The sequence below is a fragment of the Rhinolophus sinicus genome, linkage group LG06 (genome assembly GCF_036562045.2).
Source record: "Rhinolophus sinicus isolate RSC01 linkage group LG06, ASM3656204v1, whole genome shotgun sequence".
Classification (NCBI taxonomy): Eukaryota; Metazoa; Chordata; class Mammalia; order Chiroptera; family Rhinolophidae; genus Rhinolophus; species Rhinolophus sinicus.
In genome coordinates, this window is record NC_133756.1 from 104,236,878 (window position 1) to 104,264,422 (window position 27,545).

The 27,545-nt window shown below is 40.2% G+C and overlaps 1 protein-coding gene across 6 annotated transcripts in view; it reads right to left on the bottom strand.

Annotated features, from left to right (window-relative positions):
• The window catches only part of FAT3 (FAT atypical cadherin 3), a 633,732-nt gene that overhangs the window by 127,628 nt on the left and 478,559 nt on the right, over nt 1–27,545 (bottom strand). For all 6 annotated transcript variants that reach the window (XM_074335616.1, XM_074335615.1, XM_019737552.2 and 3 more), the window contains exon 5: nt 2,328–2,642. In XM_074335616.1, the coding sequence (XP_074191717.1) occupies nt 2,328–2,642 (315 nt within the window). The remainder of the gene's footprint in view (nt 1–2,327; nt 2,643–27,545) is intronic.

The window sequence follows — 27,545 nt, forward strand, 5'->3', positions numbered from 1 at the left end:
GGCTGAGCGTCCATCCTCATCACGGTGTCAGCAAAGGGAAGAGAGCAGAGATCTGGGGAGAATGAGCCCAGAAATCGGAGGGGAAACAACTTGGTCACATGGGGACCCCACACCACATTCACCAGAAGGTGATTTTGAACACCGCCAACTTTACAGTGGTGTAAAAACTTGAAAAACAAATGCTGCACTTAACAATTTCTAGTGTTTTATAGTCATGAATGATAGTTACAGGAGTAGAAATAGCTAATTTGAGTCCTTATACCTCTGAGGGTGATTCTTGAAAGGAAATAAAGTTCATTACGAATCCCTACTTAACTGTGAATGAAGTGTGTATACACAGAAGTGTGTGTGTGTGTGTGTGTGTGTGTGTGTGTGTATGGTCATGTTTTGCAGCTCCTTCCTTCTGCTTTATTCTGGAATATTCCACTCACATAGACTCTGGAAGAGTAATGGGACTGACATGGGAAAGGCAGAAGCCTTGCACATTTCACCTATGCTAACGGAAGGGGTAAAGAACTCTCTTGGTGGAAGCACAGCCTCCTGAAGGTAGTGGGTAGGGAGAGGGTATTAATGATTCTTCTGTATATTCTGACATAAAAGCTGAGGAAAGTATGTCTCCTTGCCCAGATGTGTATGGTTCACTGCTATGGTATCCTGGACTTAAGCAGGGGAAGTCCAACAAGCAGTTAAGCCCAACAAGCAGACACCACTGACAGAAAAAAAACACACTAAAGGATTTTAAAATATGACATTAATAACTAACATTTGTAAGTGCATGGCTAATAGTTACAGCCTTTAAAAACAGTGACAACTCATCGGGACCTAATGCTATGTGTTCACGGATAATCATTTTGCCCGGGAAAATTCCTGTGAAATGGAGGACCCTTGAAGACAGATGTCCTAGGTCAGGTTTTCTAGGAGCAGTGCCTGAGACAGGGATTTGAGTACAAATGTGCTTTTTTGTGTGTTTTTTTGGGGGGAGGTGGGGTTTCAGAGGAGGCAGAAGTATTTTCAGGAGGGAGGAAGTGAAGTAAGCAGGACATATGGGGAAGGTGCTAAGCAAGAATGTAATCTCAGCTAAAATCTAAGCTCAGCCTGACCCCACAGGGAGCTTGGAGTCATTAAGTACACTACAGAGTTGGGTCCGCAAGGCGGTTGAACTTTTGTATCCAGTGTCAGTCAGTGACTGGCTGCAGCCTGCTGGGCTGGGGTGGAAGTGTGGAACCTCTTAGGTCAAGAAGTTCAGTCAAGGATGACTGTGGAGAAGAGGGCAGCTATGAGCCCTTAGCAGCTCACACTCACAGCAGTGGGGGGATAGCTGCACCACCCTGGAAAGGGGATCTGAGTGGAGCACCAAGAGCATCTACCACAGTCCATCCATTCCTCAAAGATTCCCATTGGCAAGTCTCGCATCAGAGCTTTCAATGGTAGAAACAGGGGTAGATTTTTATCTTCTTTTCTATGCCCCCTATTCTGGATACATTACTGAAAAAGGAAAGGAACCCCAGTCCAGACCATAGGAGTGAAAAGATAAATCAAGGGTCAGAGACCATCCTTTACAATAATAAAGGGCTGACTGTATACAGCAGAGAAGGCTGAGGACTAAGAGAACAATGGCAGATGGCACTAACTCTTGACATTTATTGGGACCCTGGAAAGTGCCCATCACTTGTAAAGATGAGCAGTCCTCTTTCTGGCATAGGCACTACATGTTTAATGCGGTTGGGGGTGGGGAGGAGCAGGCTGGCACCATAGATACGGGAGTTTAAGTCTCTGTTTGAGATGGTGCTCATGTTTGTTTTTATTTTTAATTTTCTAACAATGAAAAATGTACTCACTTTTTACTTAAGTTTTTTTTTCTTCTTCACTTTTTACAGAATAAGCATAGTCTGATTTGTGTCTCACAATTCACACTGCTAAATTCATGTATGATCACATTGTCAACAATTACAAGAGTTGTTTTCTTGGGGAAGTCTTGGAGACACGTTGAGTGATGTTGAATGGTGGGTGGGATATGCCACTCTGCGATTCCCTTACCCACAGTTTACATTTACGTGCAGTACCTTGAAAGGATTTAGGGACACAGGAAGTATGGTTGAGTACATGATGGAGCAGGCTATGGACTGAGAAAGGGGGTTTGCTGACAGGACACAACCAAATGAAATGACATCATTATTTAAGATTATCACAGAAACAGAAGGTAGCCTTCCACAGCTGTGTGGCTGCACTTTTTACTCAAAGATTTATTGTTCAAAGGAATATACATGAATAAAGGAGTAACTCCCTGCCCCCCCATTAATGTTATGGAGGTTCAGGAAAAAACTTACCGTTAGGATGTCATAACTCCCTGCTGTAAATTGTTTTCTGGAAGAAACCATGCCAGTTTTAGGGTCAATAAAGAACTTTCCATCATCATTCCCATCTGTGATACTGTAGGAGATTTCTGCGTTGGGGCCCTCGTCTCTATCAAATGCAAAAGCCCTGTAAATGGGTTCTCCCCTCTTCTTCCGGTCACGTTCTGGCAGCTTGATTTGGTAGACTTTCTCTGGGAACTGGGGCTTGTTGTCATTTTCATCGAGAACCTGAACCACCACCCAAATGGTTGACTGTTTCGGAGAGGAACCGCCATCTGTTACAGTCACCTGAGATTTGAAAGAGAAAACATTTTACATTCAGAAAGGAGAAGAACTTTTCTTGCCCCTCCTTCCTATGATACCCTACAAAAGATCTATTCTGTGTGTTAGAACATCTCAACTTTCCTTATTCCTGTAATTCATGTCAAATGAATCACTTTTCATAGTTCATCCATAGAAGCAAGGTAATGCCACAAATCGAGTAATGGAAAACACTGCTGAAAAGGTAGGAGGAAGGCAAAGTTCTTGTGATGTGGAATGGAGAGGGAGAAGAAATAGGGTTGACTTTACAAAATGTGCCAACTTCTACAGACTTAGTGGGCCTACAATACGGCACCCTCAACCGATGCACAAAACAACATAACCATTATTATATGTTAAGCCATAGGTGTTTCTTCTAATCCTTGGACAACTCTATTACCATCCAAATGGTTTCAATATTCATTTTATTGTCTTTCTTTTCCATCTTCATGTAAAATTTGTGATTTTTACATTGTTAATGAACAAAAGGAAAACTGTGATATACACGTCAGAATTTTAATGGCTGGTTAGAAATACACTTGACAGTTAAAATATGTGTTTAACAGTCACAAAATAATTTTTTTCCTCTCTGGAAAATGGGAGGGGGATGGACACCTCTTCCCGTATCTCTGAGATACTATTCTTATGTATGTCTATGAAAATTGAGAGAGAAGGGAGAAATGAAGAACTCTCATATAAAGTTTGCATGTCAGATATAAAAAGTCTTTGAGTCTTACTGTGAACAGTCTTCTTCATAGTGATGATAATTACTATCATATTCATATTTAACAGGTGGATGGTGACACCATATATAAAGCCTCTTCTGTGCATTATCTCATTTACTTTCCAAAACACCCTCTTCAGTAAGTGGAGCAGGTTTATTTATTCCCATTCTCCAGATGAGAAAACAGAGGCACAGAGGTACCATTGTTACTAAGTGCTAAGCCAAATATTGAACTTTTGGCAATTCTGCTTAGCAAAACCTGGAAGAACCTATATTTAATCTTTAAATCATGTCCTGGAATAAGACAGCTTATTACCTTAAAATAGGTATTTGGAGACTGGAAGTAACATGAAGACGCACGCGGCATCAAAAGGAGAAAAATAAAGGTGAATTACAGTCGGTCAACCAGTTTTTCCCCTAATAAAGCAACCTGACAGGAATAACAGAAAACAAGTCCCCAAATTTGGAAAATAAATTAAAGGGTTTTTAGAAAAATGAAACTGCGATCTAGTTTACTTTCTCTTACAAGCTGCCTAGGAGGACAGCTTTAATAGAGTTAAGGTAAATTTTCAGAGGCATTCTTGCTTCCTTTGAAAAGTCAATCAAGTTTCCTTCCAAGGTTATTTTCCCAAGTGGTTTGTTATGTTTCACAAAAGAAACACGTCAGGGCCAATATGTGCCAAGGCTGGATTTTGACTCTTGAGCTAATTCCTGGACACACTGAGTTCTGAAGAGGCACGTTCTGCTGCTGCTGAACTAAAATGTTATACTCCCAGGTGAGCTGTGTTGACCTAAACACATTGATTTTTTGGCTGCTCAACTCCTCTGCCTCTCGTTCTTGCTTGAACAGCCTCTTTCCAAATCCAGACAACTCTCACAGCCTTTGCCATGCACAAAATCACCTCCTCAGTGCTTGTCAATAACTGCCCTGCAGTGAGTGCTGAGATGGAGCGCTGGTGATGATTCAGGGCCAGGTGGCTGCCAAGAAAAAGAGAGAGCCTCTCGGCTGTGGTTCACCACTCATTTGAGGATTCTGCTATTGCAAAAATGCCTTCCTTTGGAGTAAATCTGGATTGAAAAACCCAGGTCCTTGAGATGTGTCTGCAAGCAGGGAAGGGTGGCAGCTGCACAGGCTCATGAAGCAGCTCCCTGGCATGCTATGGGGGTGGGGTCACGTATGTCACCACCTCACCTCAAGTACCCAGCTCTCTTGCTCCCTCAGACTATGCAGGCATCCTTCAGGTCCTTGAACACACAGCCTTCCTTCTCAGGGCTTTTGCATCTGCCATCCTCTCTCCCTGGAGTGCTTTTCCCATCCCTTCACCTGGATTGTGCCTACTCATTCTTTAGGTCCAGCTGAAATGCCACTTCCTCAGGGATGCCTCTTCTGACCCCACAGACAAAGCAAATGCTAGCCCCCTCTTCTATTCCCCTCCCAAATTATATACTGTTAAATTGCCCTATATTTTTCTTTTGTAATATTTAATGTTGTGGAAATGAACTACATACATAATTCTCCAACCTAAGTTGATAGGCTGCATAAGGGCAAAACAGACTTTGCCCTTTTTTTTACTGTTCTCACGCCTGTCAAGCCACATAGAACATGCTCCACAGATGCTTATTTAATGAATTAGACTCCAATTCAGGTCCTACTTGGATAATCTCTTTAGCCAAAGCAATCTCACCTTGTAAAACTTTCATAGCTCATTCAAGGTTCTTTACAACGTCACCCCACGCTGCCTTTCCTGTCTATTGCTCATAACTCTTCCATCTCATTACCCCTGGCTTCAATCACCACCTATATGCTGATAATTCCCCAGTGTGTACTCTTGTGCCTAAGCCTCATTCCCCATCTCCAAACCAACACGTTCCACTATTTACTAGGAATTTACTCTCTGCACCTCTCACATGCAACACCCCCCAAATCACAGACTGAAATCATTACCCTCAAACCTCTGCCTTTTTTATTTTCATTGTCTCAATAAATGACACCATCTACTCACACACTGGTCCACACCACAATCCTGGGCATCCATCTAGAATCCAGGCTCTGTCTAACCAGCCACATCCAACTAACCTTGGAGGCCGGAACCTCACATGTGCACCCCCTACATAAGTCTCTTCTGCCACACTGCCCTACAGACCGGCCTTATTTGCAGCTTGCTTGGACTAGCTCATTAGTCTCCTGGTCTCCCCGTCTCTAGCCTTCATCTTTGTGGTAAAGTGTTATTTCTTCCTCAAACCTATGACCTGCATAACATTCTTCAGGGGCTCCTTGACAGCGGGGATCTGACTGGCCTCGATTATCACCACATTATCACTATCTGCTCCTTTCCTTCCATCGCTCAGTTACACTGAGACGGGGAGGTCCAGAGTATGTCATGCATGCTCTTACACCTCCACTCCATTGCACAGATATCTGTCTCCATGGAATGCCTTCTGCGGGCAATACACCTGACTCATTCTAGAAGCTTCGATTCAAACATTCCTTCTGCAAAGCCATTCCTATTTCCTGAAGATTGAGGTAGGCGTCATCACCATGTTCCCACTCCACTATGTGCATAGCTCCAGGATATAATTATCACTTACATTTTTAAGTGTCTGTTTGCTTGTCGGTCTGTACTCAATCATTCTAGACATTGAGCAACTTGAGATCGGGGACTGTCTCTTATTATTGTTGTGTTCTGGCATCTGGTACAGCTCTCAGTGCCAAATAAGTGTTGCTGAATGAAATTAAAAATTTACCCTGAACACTCCCTTATGTAATAAATGGAGAGCACATTCAGATACTGAAGGGTCTCTGTTTCTTCATCGGTAAGAAATAAAAAGACTGATAACATATAATATTATCTTTCAAGTGCTTCTTCCTATATGATTCTATGAATGAGGGTCAGGTAAAGATAGACAAAATTTTAACCACGTATTCTGGGGTTCATACCCAACTTACATCACTGAGAACACTACTAATCCGAGGATTAGGCATAATGGTTTCTAGCCACTTCCAAAACTGTGCTGGCCCCTTATCTACAATCTACTGAAATGATTTATTCATGTGTCTGGCTCCTTCAGTTCACTGTGAGCTACCAAAGGCAGGGACTGCGTCTTTTTTATCTCTTTCCTGGAACCTGGTGTACTCTTAATAAATGTTTGCTGACCTGAACTACGTCATTGCTAACCTCAAAGTCTTAATTTCCATTATTGTTTCTGTGCAGATTAATAAACATAAACCGCATTTAAAGTGAAATTGGGAGGCTAGAAAGAGAGAACTCTCACGTCCATGTCACTCAATGCACTCTACTGATCCCAATAGGAAGAAAAGTACCTTGCATCTCCGACAGGAATTGAGACCACATCACTACCTCATCAGGAGAAAGAAAAGATTTCTGTTTGCCCAGTAACAGCTCAGCCAATGGAAGACTGCCATAACGCAGCCAATGAAAAAGTCACTGTACTTCGAACTTTGAGTTTCCTCCCATGGGCACTTTGTTCACCACAGCGCCTCCCAGGTCCATAAAAGTGCATTCCTCTCCTTTGTTTCTCTGGACTTGTGTGTGGTTCACCATTAGACTGCATGCCCCAAATTACAACTCTTTGTTGTTTCCAAATAAACACATTTTACTGGCGAAATATCTGGCTGTCTATTTGGTTAAGGTCAGCATTTCTCTAGACTCACTCATGTGTGCAGACATTTTTGTACCTGGAATATTAATCATTGATGTTTCCATCAGATTCTTAGATTTCATACTAATGCTGCCCTAGGCCTCAGCCTGTCATGAGGAATTAGCCTATATGGAAGGAGTAGCAGCACTGGAGATCGAAGCAAAACTAATGGAGATAAATCCCCATTAGCTCTTCCTCTGCATCATTTTTCATTAATGATGCAAGGAATTGTCCATTGTTTAGGAACTATCCATGAGACTTCTTGCTTTGCTACAACCTGACAAGAAAATACCGAACCATTCAAACTTAGATATTTTGCTTTCATCATTGATCAATAATCAGTGGTCTGGCAATTAATCAAAAGGCTAGAATATTAATTTCTTTAGTTGTTTACAGTGAACAAAAGGGACCACAAATAGCTCAGTACCACTGAAAGGACAGCACAGTCCATTTCAGTTTCCTCTGGTACCCTGTGGTCTACGAATACCAGGAAGAACCAGAAGACAGTCAACCTGGCCCGATGGGTTATGATGACAAAATTACATGTTTTTAAGTTTGCCCCTGGATGATGCAAAAGCTTTATAGGACCAACAACAGATAGACATTGAGAATCCTGGAGTTGTGGCAGCTGTGGAAGGCCACACTCCTCACTCATTGAAATTGTCTGATGTATTTATTTTTGTCGTCTCTCTCCTTGTAGAACATAATATGTAAGCTGCCAGACAACTGAGACCTTGTGTCTTGTCCACCCACTGCCTTGTTGCCAGTGATTATAAGAGTGACTGAGAATATATTCAATTATTTCAAAGATGGGAGTTCAATTCTGTCATTCTCCTCAACCATTAATTCATCAAAGAAGGTTCTTTCTAGGCCATTATATTTAAAGTTGTAAACCACTCTTCAGGGACTACATATATCCTTCAACTGCTTTCTGTTTGTCCTTGATCCTTTATCTTTATGTGTCATATTATACTTATTTCACTCGTACACTTACTTATTACATGTCTGTCTCTATGGGACCATGAGCTCCATAAAGCAGAGTTTCATCCGTTTTGTTCACAGATGTATTCCTAATATCTACAACAATGGATATAGTAAGCATTCAATAACTATGTATTAAGTGAATTAATGAAAAATCATCTAGTGCCTTCTAATTACAAAATTCTTTTTGAAGCAAATTGGGAGATAAAGCAACCAATAAATATACATGGATGCCCATAAAATTCACCCCTCTGCCATGCCTCAAATCCTCTGTAATATCCCAGACCTGCAATCATCTGGCCACAGTTTAGATATGTTCAATAAGAAGAACTCAATGCCTTATGAGGCAGCCCATTTATTGTTTGATAGGTTTAATTTTCACACAGCTCCTCTTAATATTGAGCCTCAATCGAACTGCCTAGACTGCCTGTAGCTTCAAAGACTACTTTTACTCTTTGTAATTATATAGAAAAAGTCAAATTCCTCTTTTGCATTGTCTCAGTTATCTATTGCAGTATAACCCAAAACCAGGTAGGTTAGACTAAACACAATCCTTTCATTATCTCTCCTAGTTCTAGGGACGCATTAGGGCAGTTCTTACTTGGAGTCTCTGGTGCAATCAGCCACAGGTAGCTGAGCCTGTAGTCATCAAATATGTCTGTTGGTGATGGTGGCAGTTGGCCGGGACCTCAGGTGGGGCTGAGCTCAACAGCCTCAATATTTACAAGCGTCCTCTTTGTGTGGCCTGTGCTTCCTCACAGCATAGTGGCTGGGTTCTAAGAGCAAAAGACCTAAAGGACAGAAAGTAGCAGGTGCCAATTTCTTAAGGCTGAGCCCAGAAACTGGTGCAGTATCACTTGATCCATGTTCTACTTGCTAACCGTCTCAGACTTCAGATTCAAGGAGAGAGGTCATAAGCCCCACCTCTCTGAGAGGAGGGTTAAGTAATTTGGGGGGGGGGGGCACATTTTAAAATTACCCTCCTCATAAAATACTTAAGTATATTTGAGAATCCTCACACCAGACTGAAAAACTCTAATTTATATAATCATCTCTCAGGTCACTCATTATATATAATGAATTGCTATTCATTATACTGGTTACCTCTTTCAGGCTGTTTTGTTATATACCAGCTTCCTTTTTATAATATGATGGGCAGGACACATGAATAGCAAACCAAACTTACTCAGATCTGTGTAAACTGTCCTAGAGACAATCTCACATCGACTTATTCTGTCTGTGACTCCACTTATTTTGGACGGCAGCCCTGTCGCAGAGCTCTGCAATACGAATGGCTTAAACCACTTAGCCTTTTTCCGGTGAAAAGCAGTAAACTCTAAGTGTGTGGTTTTCTTTTGGGGGCCAAAGTGCAGGATTTTACATTTGTCCCTATTACATTTCATCTTACTGGAGATCTTGATTATTCGGGACTGTTGGGGTAATCAGAATGGGTAACAGGTGTCAAAATCTTACTGTGCATCAAGGACTCACTGTAAGAGGCACAGCTCATGCTCTTTCAATTGTTCTGTTAATTCCCATATTTGTTAAAAAATGTCATGAGATAGGTGCTATTATTATACCCATTGATAAAGAAATTGAATTTATGAACTGTCCAAAGTCATTGCTTGTAAGCGGCAGAGCCTTGTTTTAATCTGGCAGTTTGGCTCTGAACCAGAGAATCAGCAAACTATAGCCAAATCTGTCACTGTTTTTTGTAAATAAAGTTTTATTGGGATGCAGCCATGCCCATTTATATTATCTATGAACACACTATCTTTGGTGGCTTTGCTGCTATAAAGGCATAGATAAGCAGCTGAAGCAGAGATTGTACGGGCCACAAAGCATAAAATATTTATTGTTTGGCTCTTTACAGAAAAAGTTTGCTGACCTCTGTCTAAATCTTACGTTCAGCTGCCTCTTTTGTTATCCTGATATCATTTTTTGCATGCTTGCTCTGCTCCGTCCTCTGCATGATCATTTCCATCGCCACTAGTTTTCATAGGAACCCTATTGGCCCTGCCATTTCTATTTTTCAGCTGGAGACAATGAGACTGAAGTTAAGTAACTTTTGCAAGGCCACTCATCTTATAAGTGACAAACCACGGATGGGTCTGTACCTGTCGGTTTGGTGTCACAGCTCATGCTCCTTTCCTAACCCTGCGCAGCCTATGTAGAAGCATCTGTTAACCATCTGTGTAAAATTCTCTCCCCAAATGTGGCTTTGGATCAAAATCCAGCTCATAGCTGGGCTTCTAGAATCAAGCTATTCCCTCCTTTGATAATTGGGACCATTGCTGACTGTCTCCAGTCTTCGCCCACCTTTCCTGTTTTGCTCAATTTTTTAAAAACTGCCACCAGGTGTGGGTCACGACTGCAACTTCTTCCAGCTCTGCAAGGCTTGAGAGCCAAATTTATTGTGTGCAGCTACATCTTCTTCTATTATTTTGTTACAGTTTTATATCTTCAGCTCTCTCTCACAAAATCTGCTCTACCCTCACCCCTGATAAAGGAGATGGGAGGAAGAAGGGGCTGGGGGTTCTCAGTCTTAGTTACCTCTTATTGTTCACATACTTTGTGTTCACTCTGCACAGGCCCTCTTCTATGTGCTTAACACATGTTAACTCATTTGTCCTCTGGTCAGTCCTGGGGGTACATGGGCTGACTAGCCCCATGTGACAGATTAGAAAGAGGCACTGAAAGATGAAGTAAGGTGGACTTAACCTGGTCCCAGGAGTGCGCCCCTAATCGCCACCTTGTGCGGCCTCTCACCTAACTGCTTGCCCCAATTACTGAGTGTGGCCACGTTTTCCTTGCTCCGAACACAGTTCAAACATGCCCTTTCATTGGCCTCAGCACCACAGTTTTAGTAAGGACGGCGAGTCTATGGCACGTAGGCTGTGGCTACTCCATTCTGCCAGCCATACCCAGACGCCGTAGTAGACAAACAGCTTACTCATCACACGGCAGGAGGGATGCGGTCTCAGCACATCCAAGATGGAGTTCTCCAGAGCGCTGTTACTGCTGGTCCATCTGCCAGTGTCTAGGCTGAACACACCCCAAATAGCAAGTATCTTTGCATTCACACTTGGCTGTCACAGAGCTTTCTCTATGTTGGCAATACTCTTTCTTGTTCTCAAATACTTTGTGCCCTTGGTCTGTGTCTCCTGATTGCTATGCGCTATTGTAGCTCCTGATAATTATTGTAAAGCAGAAGACAAAGATCAAAAGAGATTTATTTTTTCCCTCCCTCTCATTATCAAATGTCTCAGTGCCCAGCTAATAGATTTTGCGCAAGGGAGAAATCTAAAGATAAAGCCATTTCAACTAAGGCAGAGCTTCCAACTACACGTGACAAGTAAGTTACGGATGTGCAGCAACATTGATCCTCATTAAGTCTTGGGAAGATCAGTGTGACCTTATAGCTGGACCCCAGGGCTAGTCACCTCTGGCTGGGGCTAGCCTTTCTCTTTACCTAAGGATATGGTACAAATAGTATCATATTCTATGTGCACTATAATGGGAAACAGATTAGGAAGCCCTGTAATAAATTACTAAAAATATAAGTATGTCACCCTTCTCTTGGATCTGATTGCATATTGAAACAATAAACATTATGAAGATCACTGGATCCAAAGGACCACTGGATCCAAAGGATCTCAATAGGTAGGATTTTAGATGCTGTGGCTGCTGAAAATTAATTTCAGTGAGGAAGCCTATCTATTGTCACTATTTTCTTACAAGACCAGTTGAGGATAGCACACCTTTCACCATTTACGTGTGCTTGGATGTCTCCATTCTTGGTCACCACACAGGTAGGCCCAAAGATGAAGGGACCCACTGTTGAGTCTTTTCTTACCCCTACCATATTCACACATGTACTGAAGAACTTCAGAGTGAAGGGAAACTGCCTTCCCTTACCTCTATTACTTAGGAAAACACAGAGTCACTAGGCATTAGGAGAATTCAACATTGAGTGGGAGTTTAGATATTCTGGTTCGATCCACTAGTTTTACAGATGAGAAAACAGGTCTAGACAGATGAGCTGCATAGCCCAACAACATATTACTAGCAATAGCCACAGTTTTTCTAACACATCGGTTCCACAATTCCAAGCTGCCCTTTCAGCATTGTATTCATAATGAGACCTGCATTCACGAATTCTCATCTGTGTGATTTCTATATTGCAGAGGCTTTAATTTAGGTATTTTTCAGAATGTTAATCTCTCTAAAAAAAAGAAATGTGTGTAGAGTAGATGATATGTTTACTTTTTATGTTTACTTTTCATCTTCAAAATGTCTTACAAACATTAAACACTTAATCCATCCCAGAGAGCAGAGAGGTTAAAAACAACTTTATCTCCTCTTTACAACTGGAGAAACAGAGAAATGACCTTCTTAAAGAATACCCAGGGGCTGATACTAAGGCGGGGGCTGGAATTCAGGCCTGCCTGCCTATGGGGTCAGGTTACTGCATTGCTGGGAACACAAGTGCTTTAGCCTTTTCTGGAAAGAAAACTATGTGTAAACAGTAAATTAAAGGGTAGGCCTCCAAGGAAGAGCAACTTTTGAAGATAAACTTTCTGAGGCGTGAAATCATTGAACTAAAATTTGCCTATACCATCACCCATATTTTCCATGGAGGAAGAGAAATAAGCTAGCTTTAAACCATCTGCTACGGGTTTTATTACATGGGATTTATTTTATTTGACCTATAATTTGGCATTAAGAAATCAGCTGGGGATGGATAGGTGTTCTGGTCACTTACATCCTGACTTCCCAATCCTGTGTTGCTATCTACTAGGGACAGTTGAGGGACATTTTCTCTGGACTGTGAAATACTTGTATCCCTGCTATTTCAAGTTTCAGTAAGTCAGATATTTCCAGAGATGTATACTTAGTAGGTAGAATAAATTTATGGAATGGTTTATTTTATTAGGGAAAAGTCTTCATCTGAAATAAGAAAAAGGAAGGAATTCGGAATGAAAGGAAAGAAGGAAGAGACGAGAGGAAGGACAAAGAAAAGGAAGAAGAAAAGATTAAAGTATGGAGTGAGGTAGGGAAGGATAAAAGGGGTGGAAGGAAACAAGATAGGGACGCAGGTAGGTAACCTTTTGGGAAGAGGTGAAACTAGGAGACAGACATGAGCTTTCTCAAAAGAAAGGGGTGTATCCCCTCCTTATCGGGAAGGCCATTTACAACCACATGGAAACAAGAAAATTCATTCACTAAATGCTTGAATTGCTAATCTTTGGGGAACCAGATTAATCTGATGAATGTTTACTCTAAACTGACTTTGAGAAAGTTCTTTTTTCCTAAAAAAAAGTGTTATTTTTTAAAAGGCACAAATTAAATGTACTCCGCAATCCACGGAACCATGAAACCTAGATCTTGGGGTCACACCATTCCTTTTTGTAATCTTTCTTTTTCCTTAAAGATGCCACATTACTGGGGAGCCTCAGGGTAAAACCTACTCACAATGCACCTAGACAGCCCTCCTGAGCACCTGTGTCCAGTCCTTTGCAGGGTGACTCCCACAAGCCCGTGAGCCACTGCAGGAGCCAGCACAGCGCTGGCACACAGTTGGTCCTCAATAAATATTTGTTGGTTGAGGGCACGTGTGAACCTTGCATTTCAGGGTAATGAAGGCATCTTTTTTCTCACCAGGTTTAGACGCAGCAACTGCTAAATGGCAGATTTTTAGAAAGATCCTCAACCAATTCACTTTGGCAGCAGCTGCTAAGATTACAGCTTTGTCCAAATCTCTTCTTTGCACTTCAGGAAATAAAGTATTTCCCAGCCTGACATCCCTTAAAGCCTTTTTAAAAAAATTTTTTTTTCCCCTGCAGAGAGGTATACATCAGCTACTAATCTCATCACATTTCCATTTCCTTCCAGGCTCATCTGCTCATCATTTTCTATTCATAAAACTTGCTTGATTCTAATCTTCCCTATCAGCAGGAACTAAACACCTCCTCAAAGTTTCTTTCGAATGATGGTGATTACCACACATGTGCTAACTCCCCTTTTCAAACAGATGGGTCCAATCTATGTGCTCACATGTGAGCCATTAAGAAAGTTCTGCCACGACCCAAGATGTGACATCATATTAGCCCTAGGACAAATCCCCCTGCACTATTTCCCAATTCCCCTGACATCAAGGCCTTAGTCAATATACTATTCCACATTCCACTCTCTGAGAAACAGAATCCAGCAGGTGTGGATTACAATGGGAAGAGTATCTTCATAGCCTCCCCCTATTTCACAGCGCTGGACCGCACAATTGATGTTACTTTTCTTCTGGCAGACTCTCATGCTTTACCTCCACTGATGACGCTATTTGGGTTTAAGCACTACGCTTTCACCAGGCACCAGATTTTTTTTGGGTCTTTCTTCCCACAGTAAAGACTTGATGCAAAAATAAAGACATTGATCTAGTTATTAGCTCAGGAAACACGGCTTTTCTGCTCTCCCTCAGTAATTCAACATGCATTTGCAGGGCATTTAACACCTTGACTTCTTAAAAAATATGAATTTCAAATCTATTAATTAAAAAACAAAAATTAGGCCAGGCTGCCGATGGCTCAGTTAGTTAGAGCGTGAGCTCTGAACAACAGGGTTGCCGGGTTCGATTCCCCCATAGGTCAGTGAGCTGCGCCCTCCACAACTAGATTGAAGACAATGAGCTGCAGCTGAGCTTCCAGAGGAACGGCCAGATGGCTCAGTTGGTTAGAGCGTGAGCTCTCAACAACAAGGTTGCCGGTTCAATTCCTGCATGGGATGGTGGGCTGTGCCCCCTGCAACTAAAGACTGAAAATGGCAACTGGACTTGGAGCTGAGCTGCACCCTCCACAACTATACTGAAGAACAATGACTTAGAGCTGTTGGGCCCTGGAGAAACACCCTGTTCCCCAAAATAAATTAAAAACAAAAACAAATTAGGCCCGTGTGTGTACAATAGCTCATTGGACTAAGTATAAATCATGAACTGGTGGCCCAGAGATATGCTTTTCCATTTTCTTTTGTTTTGCCCATACAGTGTATTGTAAAAAAAATTGCCAACATTTAAAACTAGAGAGATTTCATGTAAAAATTCAAGTTCCCAGCTTGTCCTGAAAAATCAGAATAACTAGACCACCACTCTCTATTGTGTTCCAAACACTGCAGCCATGTCAGCTGTCATTCACCATCAATCTTGTCTAGAAAACTTTCTTGGAATAGAGAAATTATTTCTTACTATTCATATTCCCATAAAAAATGGTTGTAAAAAATAGATGAAGACTGCATATTCAAAGACAAATAAAACAGAGCACATTTCTTTTTGTAAGTGAAATACACTCCTATAAGTTTAATATATGAACACTCGGCCTGCTGTACACTTCGCTCATTAATGATGCCTGAGTGGGCCCTGTAGACATTTCAGTTTGTAACCCTCGGTTCAAGGTCTTGGTAGAAATCTCTCTGTAATGATAGGATGTAGATTTTAATGTGTAGTAGAGATAAACTGTAGCTCTTGGCAGAGACTTGGAGTTGCACATTCATTATTCCTATTATGACTGCACGTATTATGGGTTTAGAAGAATTAAAAGAAGTTTGAAAAAAAAGACATCTTTAGCCATAGAATCATTTAAACAAGACATATGCGTCATCTTGAATGCTTTTTTCGCTTTCCTCCCACATTTCATCAGTTATTACCTAGGGACAGTGCTAGCTATGAATTAGAAGTAGGCCTTCCTCAGGATGGATGCAGCCCTATGTCTGGATGTCAGCTGGCTAACAGAGTGCGGGCCGGATTCGGTGTGCTGTGACCCACTCGGCCGGGGCACAACCTGTGTAACTCTGATGACAGCCCTGACAGGTTCTACCTCTGATATGTCAACTGTATTTCTTGGTCCTTTCTTCTCTATTCTTGGGGTCAAGCTCTCATTATCTCCTGTCTAAACTGTTGCACCTATCTCTAACCTCGTCTCCCTGCCTCTGGTGGGGCCCTCTCAGTTCATTCTTTAGAAGACCAGAGAATCTTCTAAAATGATACTCAGATGATGTCAATCCCCTGCTGAGAGGTCCTTAATGTCTCCCCATTGCTTTGGGGAGATTTCACAAAATATGTCATGGAGAACACCAGTCTTGCAAGGTGCTTGCCTTAAAAGAGAGAGTCCATCCAGGATCCTAGAAGTTTGAAGAATATTATAGACCTTTCTTGGGACTTTACAATGCACATAATCAGAGTAAAGGCTTAGCGAAAGTCTAAGCAAAGAAGCTGGTTTAAGTTTGTTTGAACCAATGTTTCTCAAGCAAGCTTATCTGACAACAGAATCCTTTTGTTGAGGAATGCTTATTAACATCCTACAGAGGTGATACTTCAAGGAACATACTTCGGGATGTGTCAACTTGCAGGATATGAGTATAAACTCTATATACTCAATGTTAACCTACAAGATTCTTTAGTATTGATACAGCTTGTCCACTGGGCTATGCTCAGCCTTGAGTTTTCTATGCACTCTATACCTAAAATTTTAATCACACAATCAGGTCACTTAGTTCAACACACATATTCCAGTGCTTACAATGAACAGTGTGGTAGACACGGGGTAAAGTGGTGAGCAAGATGTGCTTCTTTCCCATAGGGAGTTCACAGTCTACTAGTTCTTCCAACATGGAGCACGTACTTTATGCCTTTGCAGCTTTGACTGGGGGTTCCTACTGCTGGAAGCCCCTTTACTCCCTTATTCTTGTAGTTCTTCCAAAATCCTCCCAGGCCTGATTCAAATGTCTATTCCTCACGATGCCTCCTCAGAGACCACATTTAGGTAGAATCACTTCTTTTCATGATTCACTTCACTTTATTCATACACGAACACATCACTCATCACATATCTAATTATTATATGCCTGTCCTCCTTAATACCCCCCTTGCATTGCACTAGCTTGTAAGCTCCCTAGGGTGACGACCATGCCACATCAATCACTACATAAACAGCATCAGGAAAGTATTCTAATACATAATCAATGCGAAATTAACATCTGATCTTTTTGTTTTTCATAAGAGGCATCAGGAACAAGGCTTTGCATTGGTGAAGGAATTTTTTATCCTGCTTTGTTTCCTACTTCTAACGGCATGCTATTTTAATTTTGAGTCATAGCAAGGATCTTAGATTAGCAATAAATTAGGATAAATTAGGTAGATATCCCATTGGTTGGAAACAAACATTTTAATAGCCCATTAACAGAGCTATTAAAAATCCTGTCTACTCTCGTATTCATTACACAACAGGTAGGATTTGTTCTCTACACATAATAAAATTAAAGTCTCTGGGGAAACATGTCTCAGGATACAGCTACTAAAAGAGAAAGATGGTTCATTTTAGATATTTAAAGTATCTTAATTACTTTGACAAGACAAAAGGGAGTATATGTAAGTTTTAAATAAAGATCAATTTAGTAGAATTCATAGATTCAGCAAGATAAATTCGAGGGTAAACATTATGATCAATATGCAATATTTACAAACTATTTATCATGTATGTGTATTCAGCAAATTTATTAGATTTGTATTTATATTCACCTAATTCTTGCATTACAGGAGAATATAAGACAGACACACCAATCCCAAGTCTAAACCATGTTCCTGTTCTGGGTTCCTTCAGAATTATGTTCATTCCTATCAAACCATCTATAAGCCTGCATTAAAATTGTGTGTGAGTACCTTGAAGGCAGGAACTGTGTCTTTCCTCTTTCCATTCCCAGTACCTAGGATAGGGTGAATGAAAGCAATGCATGGAAAAGTAAACTGCCAAAGATATGGAAACTCATACATGAAAAATATTAGCAATGAAAGAATTCCACATTCTATCCAGAAAACGAAACTAATCAGAAATATAAAAGATAAAACCTATCCATCAAATGAAAAGGCTAGAAATCTTAATATTGTAGCAAAGAACGTAAACCAAGAAAACACACGGGTGCTTTAGCACCCCTTTTGTCATAAATTCTTGAAAATTTGAATGAGTGTTGCAAAATCAAGAACGCAACAGTTTTTTTTTTAAGCATTTATTTTTATTTATTTATTTTTTAAATCTCTTCTCCCAGAGATAAGAGGGAAAAAGCCAAATTAACTTTTGGCCATGAAATCAAATAGATTCAGAAATCTAGTAACTTAAGAGAATGAAAAATCACCTGAAAGAATAATTTGGTTTTTTTTTTAAAGCCTACAACTTTTACTCTGTTCCCAGTGAACACTCTATCTGTTTAAATTCCATTTGAAGCCTCAAACGATTCTTAGCTTTTCACTTTTTCAACAGTGGAAGCAGAGGGCTAAGTAAGAACATTCTCATCACTCTGCCTTAGGCCCCCATCACCAGGTCTAAGTAATGTGAAAACAGTGGCTGGTGAACTTTCTGCCCCTGTCAAAAGCAAAATAGATTAAATGTGCTAAATCATGGAAGATAAATGACAGTCACACTGCCCCCAAGAGTCAATTAAAAATTTATAACTCAGTTGTGCATCTGTAAACTCTAGAACTAATCTTTCTGCCCAGCCAAAAATATTGAAAAGTCATTTGAAACGAAAGACCGCTGACATGCACTCTGTTTATCTGCTGGGTGGAAATATAATACAGTAGTTATAGACGGTACTTTCCAATCTTGAATTTTATTCTCAGTGTTACTATGACGATTATATATGACTCCCTACTACCGTGTTTCCCCAAAAATAAGACCTAGCTGGACCATCAGTTCCAATGAGTCTTTTGAAGCAAAAATTAACATAAGACCCGGTATTATATTGTATTACATTATATTATATTTATTATATTAAAGTATATTATAATATATTTATATTAAAGTAAAATAAGACCGGGTCATATATTAATTTTTGCTCCAAAAGACACACTAGAGCTGATGGTCCGGCCAGGTCTTATTTTCAGAGAAACATGGTCTGTGCTGCATTCACATGTCCCAGAGTCATCCCTCTGCTTAACAGATATTCCCGCCCCATTCATTCTGTGAACCAGGACGTGACATTGCCAGGACAGTTCTACTCTATTTCCTCCCAAAACTGTCTTCCCAGGTCAGGTCCACAAGTACCTATGTGTGAAAACTTCTGAGATCCCTGGTGGGCAGCAAGGGAGAAAAGTGAGTCATGAAGAATGAATGTCTCTTTAGCAGGAAGCTGAAACTAATTTTACTTTACGGCAAAAGCACTCTGGGAGAAATACTCCCAAACCACGTTTCAGGATATGTGAGAGGCAGCAGAGACTGCCAAGCATTTGGTGAGATTTAACACCAGAGTGCACACTCATGGAAGGATTAGTTATTTGCTCTAGTAGTCCTGAAAAATCTCGTTCTCGACTTAAACCTGTAACTTTGTGAATGAGCATCTTTCATTTCCTTCTGGCTTTGTTAAAGGAACATGTCGGGGACTCCAATATTTAACCAATGTAAGAAAAAAATTAATTCACTAAAATATATGGAGAATGCCCTAGGAAGCATTGTACTATGGCAGAAAGAGGCACCAGCTTATGAAACTCCCAAACTGATTAGATTTTTACTGGAATGAAAAAACTCAGCAGAAAGCTTATGATAAAAAATGATTCTTGAACAGACTTCAAGGCAAAGGGGATATCTATTGATCATCAAGAGTTATCAGTTTCCAGGCTCCAGTGAATAGACCCATCACTGCAACATATAGGCTCACAGCCTTCCCTGGAAACCTCCAAAAATTATACAAACTAAAAGATCACATGAGGCATCAGGACAGTTTGTCAGCAGCAGCTGAAGGCTACCTGGCAATAATGTATAGCTGTTATCCAGATGCTGGTCCTTTTGGTGCTGAAACGTGATGGTCAGGGGCCCAGGACACATCACAGGGCAGCAATCCAGGGCAGGCTGAGTGTGAGATGGCCTGTCTTCTTGTACAGCTGTTCCCAACACACTTTAGATCTTCAAGCCAGCTCAAGTCTCAGCACTTTTTCTTGGTGCTTTTGAGCTTGATGGGTCTGCCCCCAGGGTGATTTATTATTGAAAACCATAGAGTGACAGGAAGCCTTCATATTCTGGGTCCCTAACCCATTACAGTAAACATATTGAAGCCACCTCATTCATGCCACTCCTTCAGAGCACTTTTATATCTGCAATGTCATTTGAATCTCCCAACAAATTGACTAGGGACATTGGTCAAGCAATATTAATCCCATTAGATACTCAGCAAGGTCAAAAGCTTTTCCTAAAGTCACTTAGCTGTGGGTGACAGCATGGTCTCACAAGATACAGCTCTTTGTGAAATCCAGGCTGATGCTATGACAGACTCACAGATTCATAGGTACCAGCTCAAATATGAAAGTATTGTATTGTCTGTCAGAATACCTTATATCAGAATTCATTATTGTCCATCTGAAATGTATTGCATGTTCAATTATTACTTCTTGGGGACCTGCAATGCAAAAGCACTGTGGGGGAGAGAGATATGGAGGTGAATGAAAACATGGTCTCTGTCCCTTCATGAGCTTGTCATCGAGAAGAGACAAGCATGTTTACAAATAACGAAGAGCTGATGGAAGTGAGAAAAAGCTCTGCATGTGGGCTGTATATGAAAGTAGTCAGTCTAAAAATTCCAAATGGCATCATCAATATTATGGTGCCATTTTAAATGCCACCCTAGTCTCCCGTGGAACTTGGTGCTTTTCTTTTTTTTTTAATTAAAGTTTATTGGGGTGACAATTGTTAGTAAAGTTACATAGATTTCAGGTGTACAATTCTGTAATACATTATCTATATCTCACATTGTGTGTTCACCACCCAGAATCAGTTCTTTCTATCACCACTTATTAGACCCCGTTTACCCTCTTCTAGAGCCCTCCTCCCCCTTACCCTCTGGTAACACCTAAACTATTTCCTATGTCTGTGAGTTTTTGTTCCTTTATTTGTTTGTCTTGTTCTTTTGTTGTTTTCAGTTTTATATACCACATATCAGTGAAATCACATGGTTTTCTACTTTTTCTGTCTGACTTATTTCGCTTAGCACCATAATCTCAATATCCATCCATGGTGTCACAAGTGGTCCTATTTCATCTTTTCTTACCACCAAATAGTATTCCATTGTGTATATATACCACAACTTCTTTATCCATTCATCTATCGAAGGACATTTTGGTTATTATATGTAAATAAAGCTTCAATGAACATTGGAGCACACATGTCCTTATGACCCTATCTCTGCACTCCTCCCTTCCCTCCTCCCTGGCGCATGCAATTTGCCCACCTTTAGATGATTTCAGTAGTGTGCCTATTAGCCTCCCTATCCACTGTGCAGGGAGTCCTTTGTGGAGTTATAGTTGTTCAATTTGTTGTAAATTCCAGGGGAGCTTTACAGAGGCTCACCTCATGCTGCCATTTTAATGACATCATGTGGGCTGTGTTGGAACCTGGTGTTTTAAAAGAACGCCCTTCTTTTGGAAAATCAAATTCGTGGCAAAAGAAATCTGTATTATTTATTTCTCTTTTTATAAGGTGATTATAGAATTCTTCCTCATAAAAATGGGATGTTTTTAAACCTATCTGGAGTGATACATTTGTGTGGTTTTGGAGGGCTGCCCAGAGAATTTCTCAAGGTCCTGCTTATCCTTGAAATCCATAGTTCTCACAAAATGCTATAGAATAAAAGATCATAGGTTTTGTACATCTTTTTTATGGGATTATAGGATATCAAGTTTATTTGCAACTGACTCTTGGCAACCTCCCTCCCTCCCCCATCCCTATGTCAATGTGAACAAGGAAATAAGTAGTTCTAGTTGTTTCTGGTGGCCTTAGAACCACGAGGGATTCCAGATTCTGGATGTCCTGACACCAATGACAGCACGGTGGAAGAACTAGGTTTCTTAGAGCGGTTACACAGCTGAGCAATTCTTAACACTGCATGGCTCCTGGAATCCTGTTATGTGGGGAATGCATTTTCTAATGTAAAACAAAGTTTATTCTTCCCAAATATTAAGAACTAATTTCACTGAATTTAAAAAAGCTGGCTGAAATATACTGAGAATTCTGACTGCTTATTTTCAGTAGTTCTATGTAAGAATTAAACCAAGCAGGTAAATTCTTATCTAATGACTGGATCATTCATTTTTATTATTCTCATGCCTTTATCATGTGTTCCTTAATGAATAGGCTTTCACACACACACACACACACACACACACACACACACACACACACACACACACCTTTAACTGTGGTTTAGGAAGAAGCTCTGGGTAGGGTCCTTCACTTGCCTTTGGATTGCTGTAGGTGGGAATTAGGATCCAATTACTTGCATCTGACATCACCATATAATAAAACAAAATGCTCTTTGCTATTCTTCAGACCATAAGTACCATGGCTACCCAGAAAGAAACCCTGTGGAATGAAAGGACCCCAAATGAATGAAAATCAGAGACTAAAATCAAGGGCTGGCACATCCTCTTTGTTACAGAGTGTAATCAGTAGACCAGACAGATTACTCAAAATTTCAATTTCTTCCCCCTCTGCTGACAGTATACTTCAACTTCTGCTTTTCCAAACATTTTGAATTGTGACTGAGGATTCTATGAGGTATTACCGTTTCAGTCTTCTGAAAGTTGCAATTCAATACAATCTACATAGATGTCATCTTGCCACATTTTTGGAAAGGTAAAAGGTATAAGAGAATAAAAAATTAGCCATCAGAGGAAAAGAATTCAGTTATTCATAGTTAAGGCTCTTTATTCTTCCTTAACCACAATCTGTTGTGTCTTTGTGGCAACAAAGGTCTGTAATCAGAGTCTGGTTCCAGCTTTTCTAAAGACATCAGTGAGATGAGAGCAGGGTGGGAGGATCCTATCTCCTTTTTACACGTATAAAAGGAGGAAAAAAGTAAAAGACCACCCTAAGAAGTGACTGAAATTGCATCTGAGTGACAGATCCTTTAAATAAATGGATCAGATTCTGACTTTATAGCTCAACTATGAGGAATCTTTCATTTTCAAAAGGGTATAGGTGTTGCTACATTTAAGACTTTCTTCATGAGGATGAAATTTCTACAGTATCAGCAGCTAAATAAGGCCTGGAGCCTTTTGGGAGAGTTTAGTAGGGCAATGCTAATGGCTTCTGGTGTCAGGGACTCAGAGAGAAGGTGCAGGTCTCTTTAAATGTGTTTGTTCTTATGTGGGTCTGACCAAACACTTACAGAGTCAGAGGGCATTATTTATTCTCTATTACTTAACAATGCTGCCTCCAAATGCCATTCTTCTACTCCATTTCACTCTTTTTCAGTGTAACTGGGTTCTACAGAATCAATGGCAATCATTTTCATGGTTATCTGAACGTGGTCTGGTGGCCTGTGGGTGAGGAAGTATGGCGAGTTCTGCCAAAGGTGCGTATCTGGGCTTGGGGAGCATCTTGCAAGGCTGGGGTCATGAAAGTCATTATCTTGTTCATTGCACGAAGCTAGTGGGCTGGGGCCACCTCAGCTCAGGCTCTCTGCTAGTGCTTCTTGAATGGCAGCTCCAGATGGAGATATGAAGTGTCTGAGAAAGCACAAATAAGTCAAGATAATTGAACTGTGAAGAAGCTTAAGTAGATCACACGATACCTTCAAAGAGCCATCTCCATGACAGTGGAGAGAAAAAGAATGCTTCTGGATCACATATGGTGTGTTCAATTCCCAGTGTTTCCACTGCTTCCGAGCTGTACCAACCATGGGCAAGTTAAACTAAGTCTCAATGTCCATGTTTGTTATGTGAAAATATTGATATCAACCTCACAGAGATTTTACTAAAATTAAATGAAGTATTATGTTAATTATTCAACAAACATTTTTAGGGCACCGACTACCTGCCAGGTGAGCACTGGGGCTACAAAGGTAAAGGACGCCCCACCATTGTCTTCTAAGAGCTTTATATTTCCCGTTGTAAAATGAGTACCACCATAGCTTAACACCCCCCAACATGTCATATAATTACCATTTTTTTGTGGGTGGGTGGGAACATTTAAGATTTACTCTCCTAGTAACTTTCAAGTATATAATATGGTATTTCCAGAAAATGCATACAAATGACCAGTAGATACATGAAAAGGTGCTCACTAATCATCTGGGGAACACAAATCAAAACCACATGAGCTATCACCTCACAGTTGTTAACGTGGCTCTTATAAAAAAGACAAAAGATAGCAAGGTTCGCAAGGGTGTGGTGAAAAGGAAACCCTTGTACATTGTTGGTGGGAATGTAAATTGCTACAGTCAAGAGCTTTGAATCTAGTAGTGTATGTAAGCGTCCAAAGCAGTGCCTTGAACATAGCTGATGTTTAGTAAATATAAGTTCAGTTGTTTTATTAAATTATTTTTAAAAATATATTTAAAATTTGTTTTTAAATTGTATTAATTACTTTAATAATTTTCTTTTAAAATTGTTAACATATTCATGAAAACAGAGAATTAACTGTTATCACTAAATTATATTTGTCTGTCTATTTATCTATGTCTAGCTATCCATCCTCCTAAATCACTCATTTGTGTGCAGTCCGTGTCCATCAGTTTAACGCACACACATCTAGAATGAACAAAGGATTTAGTATTTAGTGGACTTCTGGGGTCATTTAAGATTTTGAGAGCAAAAACTGTCTAACTAAACAATGATTTTCATGACACTGGCCTCATGGAATGGTCTTAATGCAAATGGCTTTGTCCTAAGACGGTGAAATCTTCTTCCAGGAAAGACCCTGTGTGAACTACAATGATTATGCTCTCAGAACTGCAATTCAGTTGTACAATCGTGAAAATGGCTATGATTAGCCCCCTAGTGACCTGAAAGTGTTAATGCTACTTCCCAAAGTGTCAAGCCAACAATCAAGAAGAGCATTGGTGCTGGAGAAATCAGGCTCATCCTTCAGCACACAGTGGGGTCAGATATGCATGCTTCATGTCAGACACGACGTGTTCCGACTCCACAAGGAGTCCCTAAATGGTGGCATTCTAGAATCCTTGCCTGCTTATTCACACATTCGATCAGCCACCGAATTTTATTAATTCTACCATCCAAATCTATCTAAATTCTGTCTCCTCCTCTCCCTCCCTACCTTAGTTCACATCCCATTCATTCCCTCTAGACCAGGGCAATAGCCTCCTGACTTCTCTCTTTAATCTGGTCTTGCTCCAGCTGTAATCCATGCAACCCATTGCAGACTCAGGGATCATTTTGTAAAGCAAATATGACTGTTTGCTCACCAACATTTTCAGCATGATCTCCCCACAAACCTGTACACCATGGACACATTGCTTCTCTGTGTTTTTGTACACATACCTATTCCTTCTTTCTGGAATAAACATACCTTATTCTTTAATCTCCTTACCTACCCGGCATTTTTTCTCCTCCATTTTTGAATATTTATCATGTTCCAAGGAAAGAAATGTGTTGCTTAAAAAAAAAAAAAAAGACAATTGTTTTTAGAGCAGTGTTAGGTATACAGAACAGTGGATTGAAAAGTACAGAGCTTTCATATACTTCCTCTTCCAAGTTTGCCTTATTATTTATATCTTGTATTAGCGTGGTGCATTTGTTACAATTGATGAGCTAATATTGGTATATTATTATTAACTAAAGTTCCTAGTTTATATTAGGGTTTACTCTGTGTGTTTACATTCTCTGGGTTGACAAATAAATAATGACATGCGCCTGCCATTACAGTATCATATACATCAGTTTTATTGTCCTAAAAGTCCCCAGTGCTCTATCTATTCATCCTTCTCTCCTTCCCTGCAAAATCCTGGCAACCACTAAACTTTTTACTCCAGTTTTGCCTCTTCTAGAATGTCACATGGGTGAAATCATACAGTATGTAGCCTTTTCCAGATTGGCTTCTTTCACTAAGCAATGTGCTTTTAAGTTTCCTCCAGGTCTTTATTGGCTTGATAGCTCATTTCTTTTTATTATTGAATAATATCCCATTGTCTGGATGTACCACAGTTCATTTATCCATTCACCTATTAAAGGACACACCGATTGCTTCAAAGTTCTGGCAATTATGAATAAAACTGCTCTATACATTCATGGGCAGATTTTTGTGTGGACACGAGTTTTCAACTTATTTAGATAAATTCTAAGAAGTATGATTGTTGGATCCTATGTCTAATTTTGTAAGAATTTTCCAAACTGTCTTCCAAAGTGGTTGTACCATTTTGCATTCCCACCAGCAATCAATGAGAGTTCCTGTTACTCCATATTCTTACCAGCAAACACTGTTATTTGTGTTTTGGATTTTAGTCATTCTGATAGGTATGTAGTGTGTATCTCATTGTTATTTACCTCCTTTTTTTTTTTTTTAAGCTCAAGTGTTCTACCTTTGTTATGTGTTCAGAACTCTCTTACTCCAAGTATGAAGGTTCTTGAAGTAGAGAACCTCTATGATTACTATGATTTTCAGAAATTTGCATTCAGTGCAACTACCATGACGATTTTGTTAATCATAACATTGTTTGTCAACCAACTTAGATAAACAAGTTTATATGTACCCTTAATATAGTCTAGATATTATTTATAATAGGTATCTCCTAGTTTTGACATCACTAATAACTGCAACACCTCTGAATCTCAGTTTCAAACATAAGCCTCTGTGGTCATCATCTCCGACATTTCCAGCCTACCTCTTCCAGTATTCCTGCTCAAACAGCACGATTACAGGATCCCATACCCATTGGATTTTCCACATGTTCACTGTCCACCACACCCCTCATCCATCTTCTTTTCTATTCGGTTCGCATTCCACTCTAGACTATCCAAGGGCTTTGCTCTTGTAATTTTACTTCTTTCTCCTGGATCACCATTTTTATTCCTTCAGTGCAAAACTAACTGCAATTTTTCAGTTGTTTTTAACCTTTTAAACCACAATTACATTTGCTCCAATCTAATATATTTTGTCTCAAGGCTTCAAAAACTATCCATATAGTGATGACTCCCAGCTTTATTTAGATCTGCAGCCTGAGGTCTTTCCCTAGAGCTCCAATCGCAGTATAAAATCATTTAATGCCTTCCATTACATTCAGAGTAAACAAATTTTTTTTTAAAATTTGTTTGTTTTCATTTTTTAAATATAGAGTTTTTCTTAACCGTGTCTTGTAAGGCCCTTACATAGACTGCTCGTCCTCTCTAACTACTTCCCCAACTCCATTACTTGCTGTTATCTTACCCATTTACTTGGTTCCAGCCACTCACAGTAGCCTTCTTTCTGCCTCTGAAACATACCAAGTTCATTCCTGCTTAGGGCCTTTGCACTTGCTGCTGCTTCAGCTTGTAAGTCTTATCCTCCACCTGCCTTCTTTTTTTCATTTATGACTTAACTCAAATAGGACCTCGTCATAGAGGCCATGTGCTGACTACAATTGCTAAAGCACCTCTCCCAGTCACTCCACTACATTATTCTACTTCTTAGCATGTTTCTTGTCCACCTAATCCCACTCTAATACAAGCTACATGAAGACAGGCACTGTGACTGTCTCATCTCTGTTACATCCTCAGTGTCTGGCAC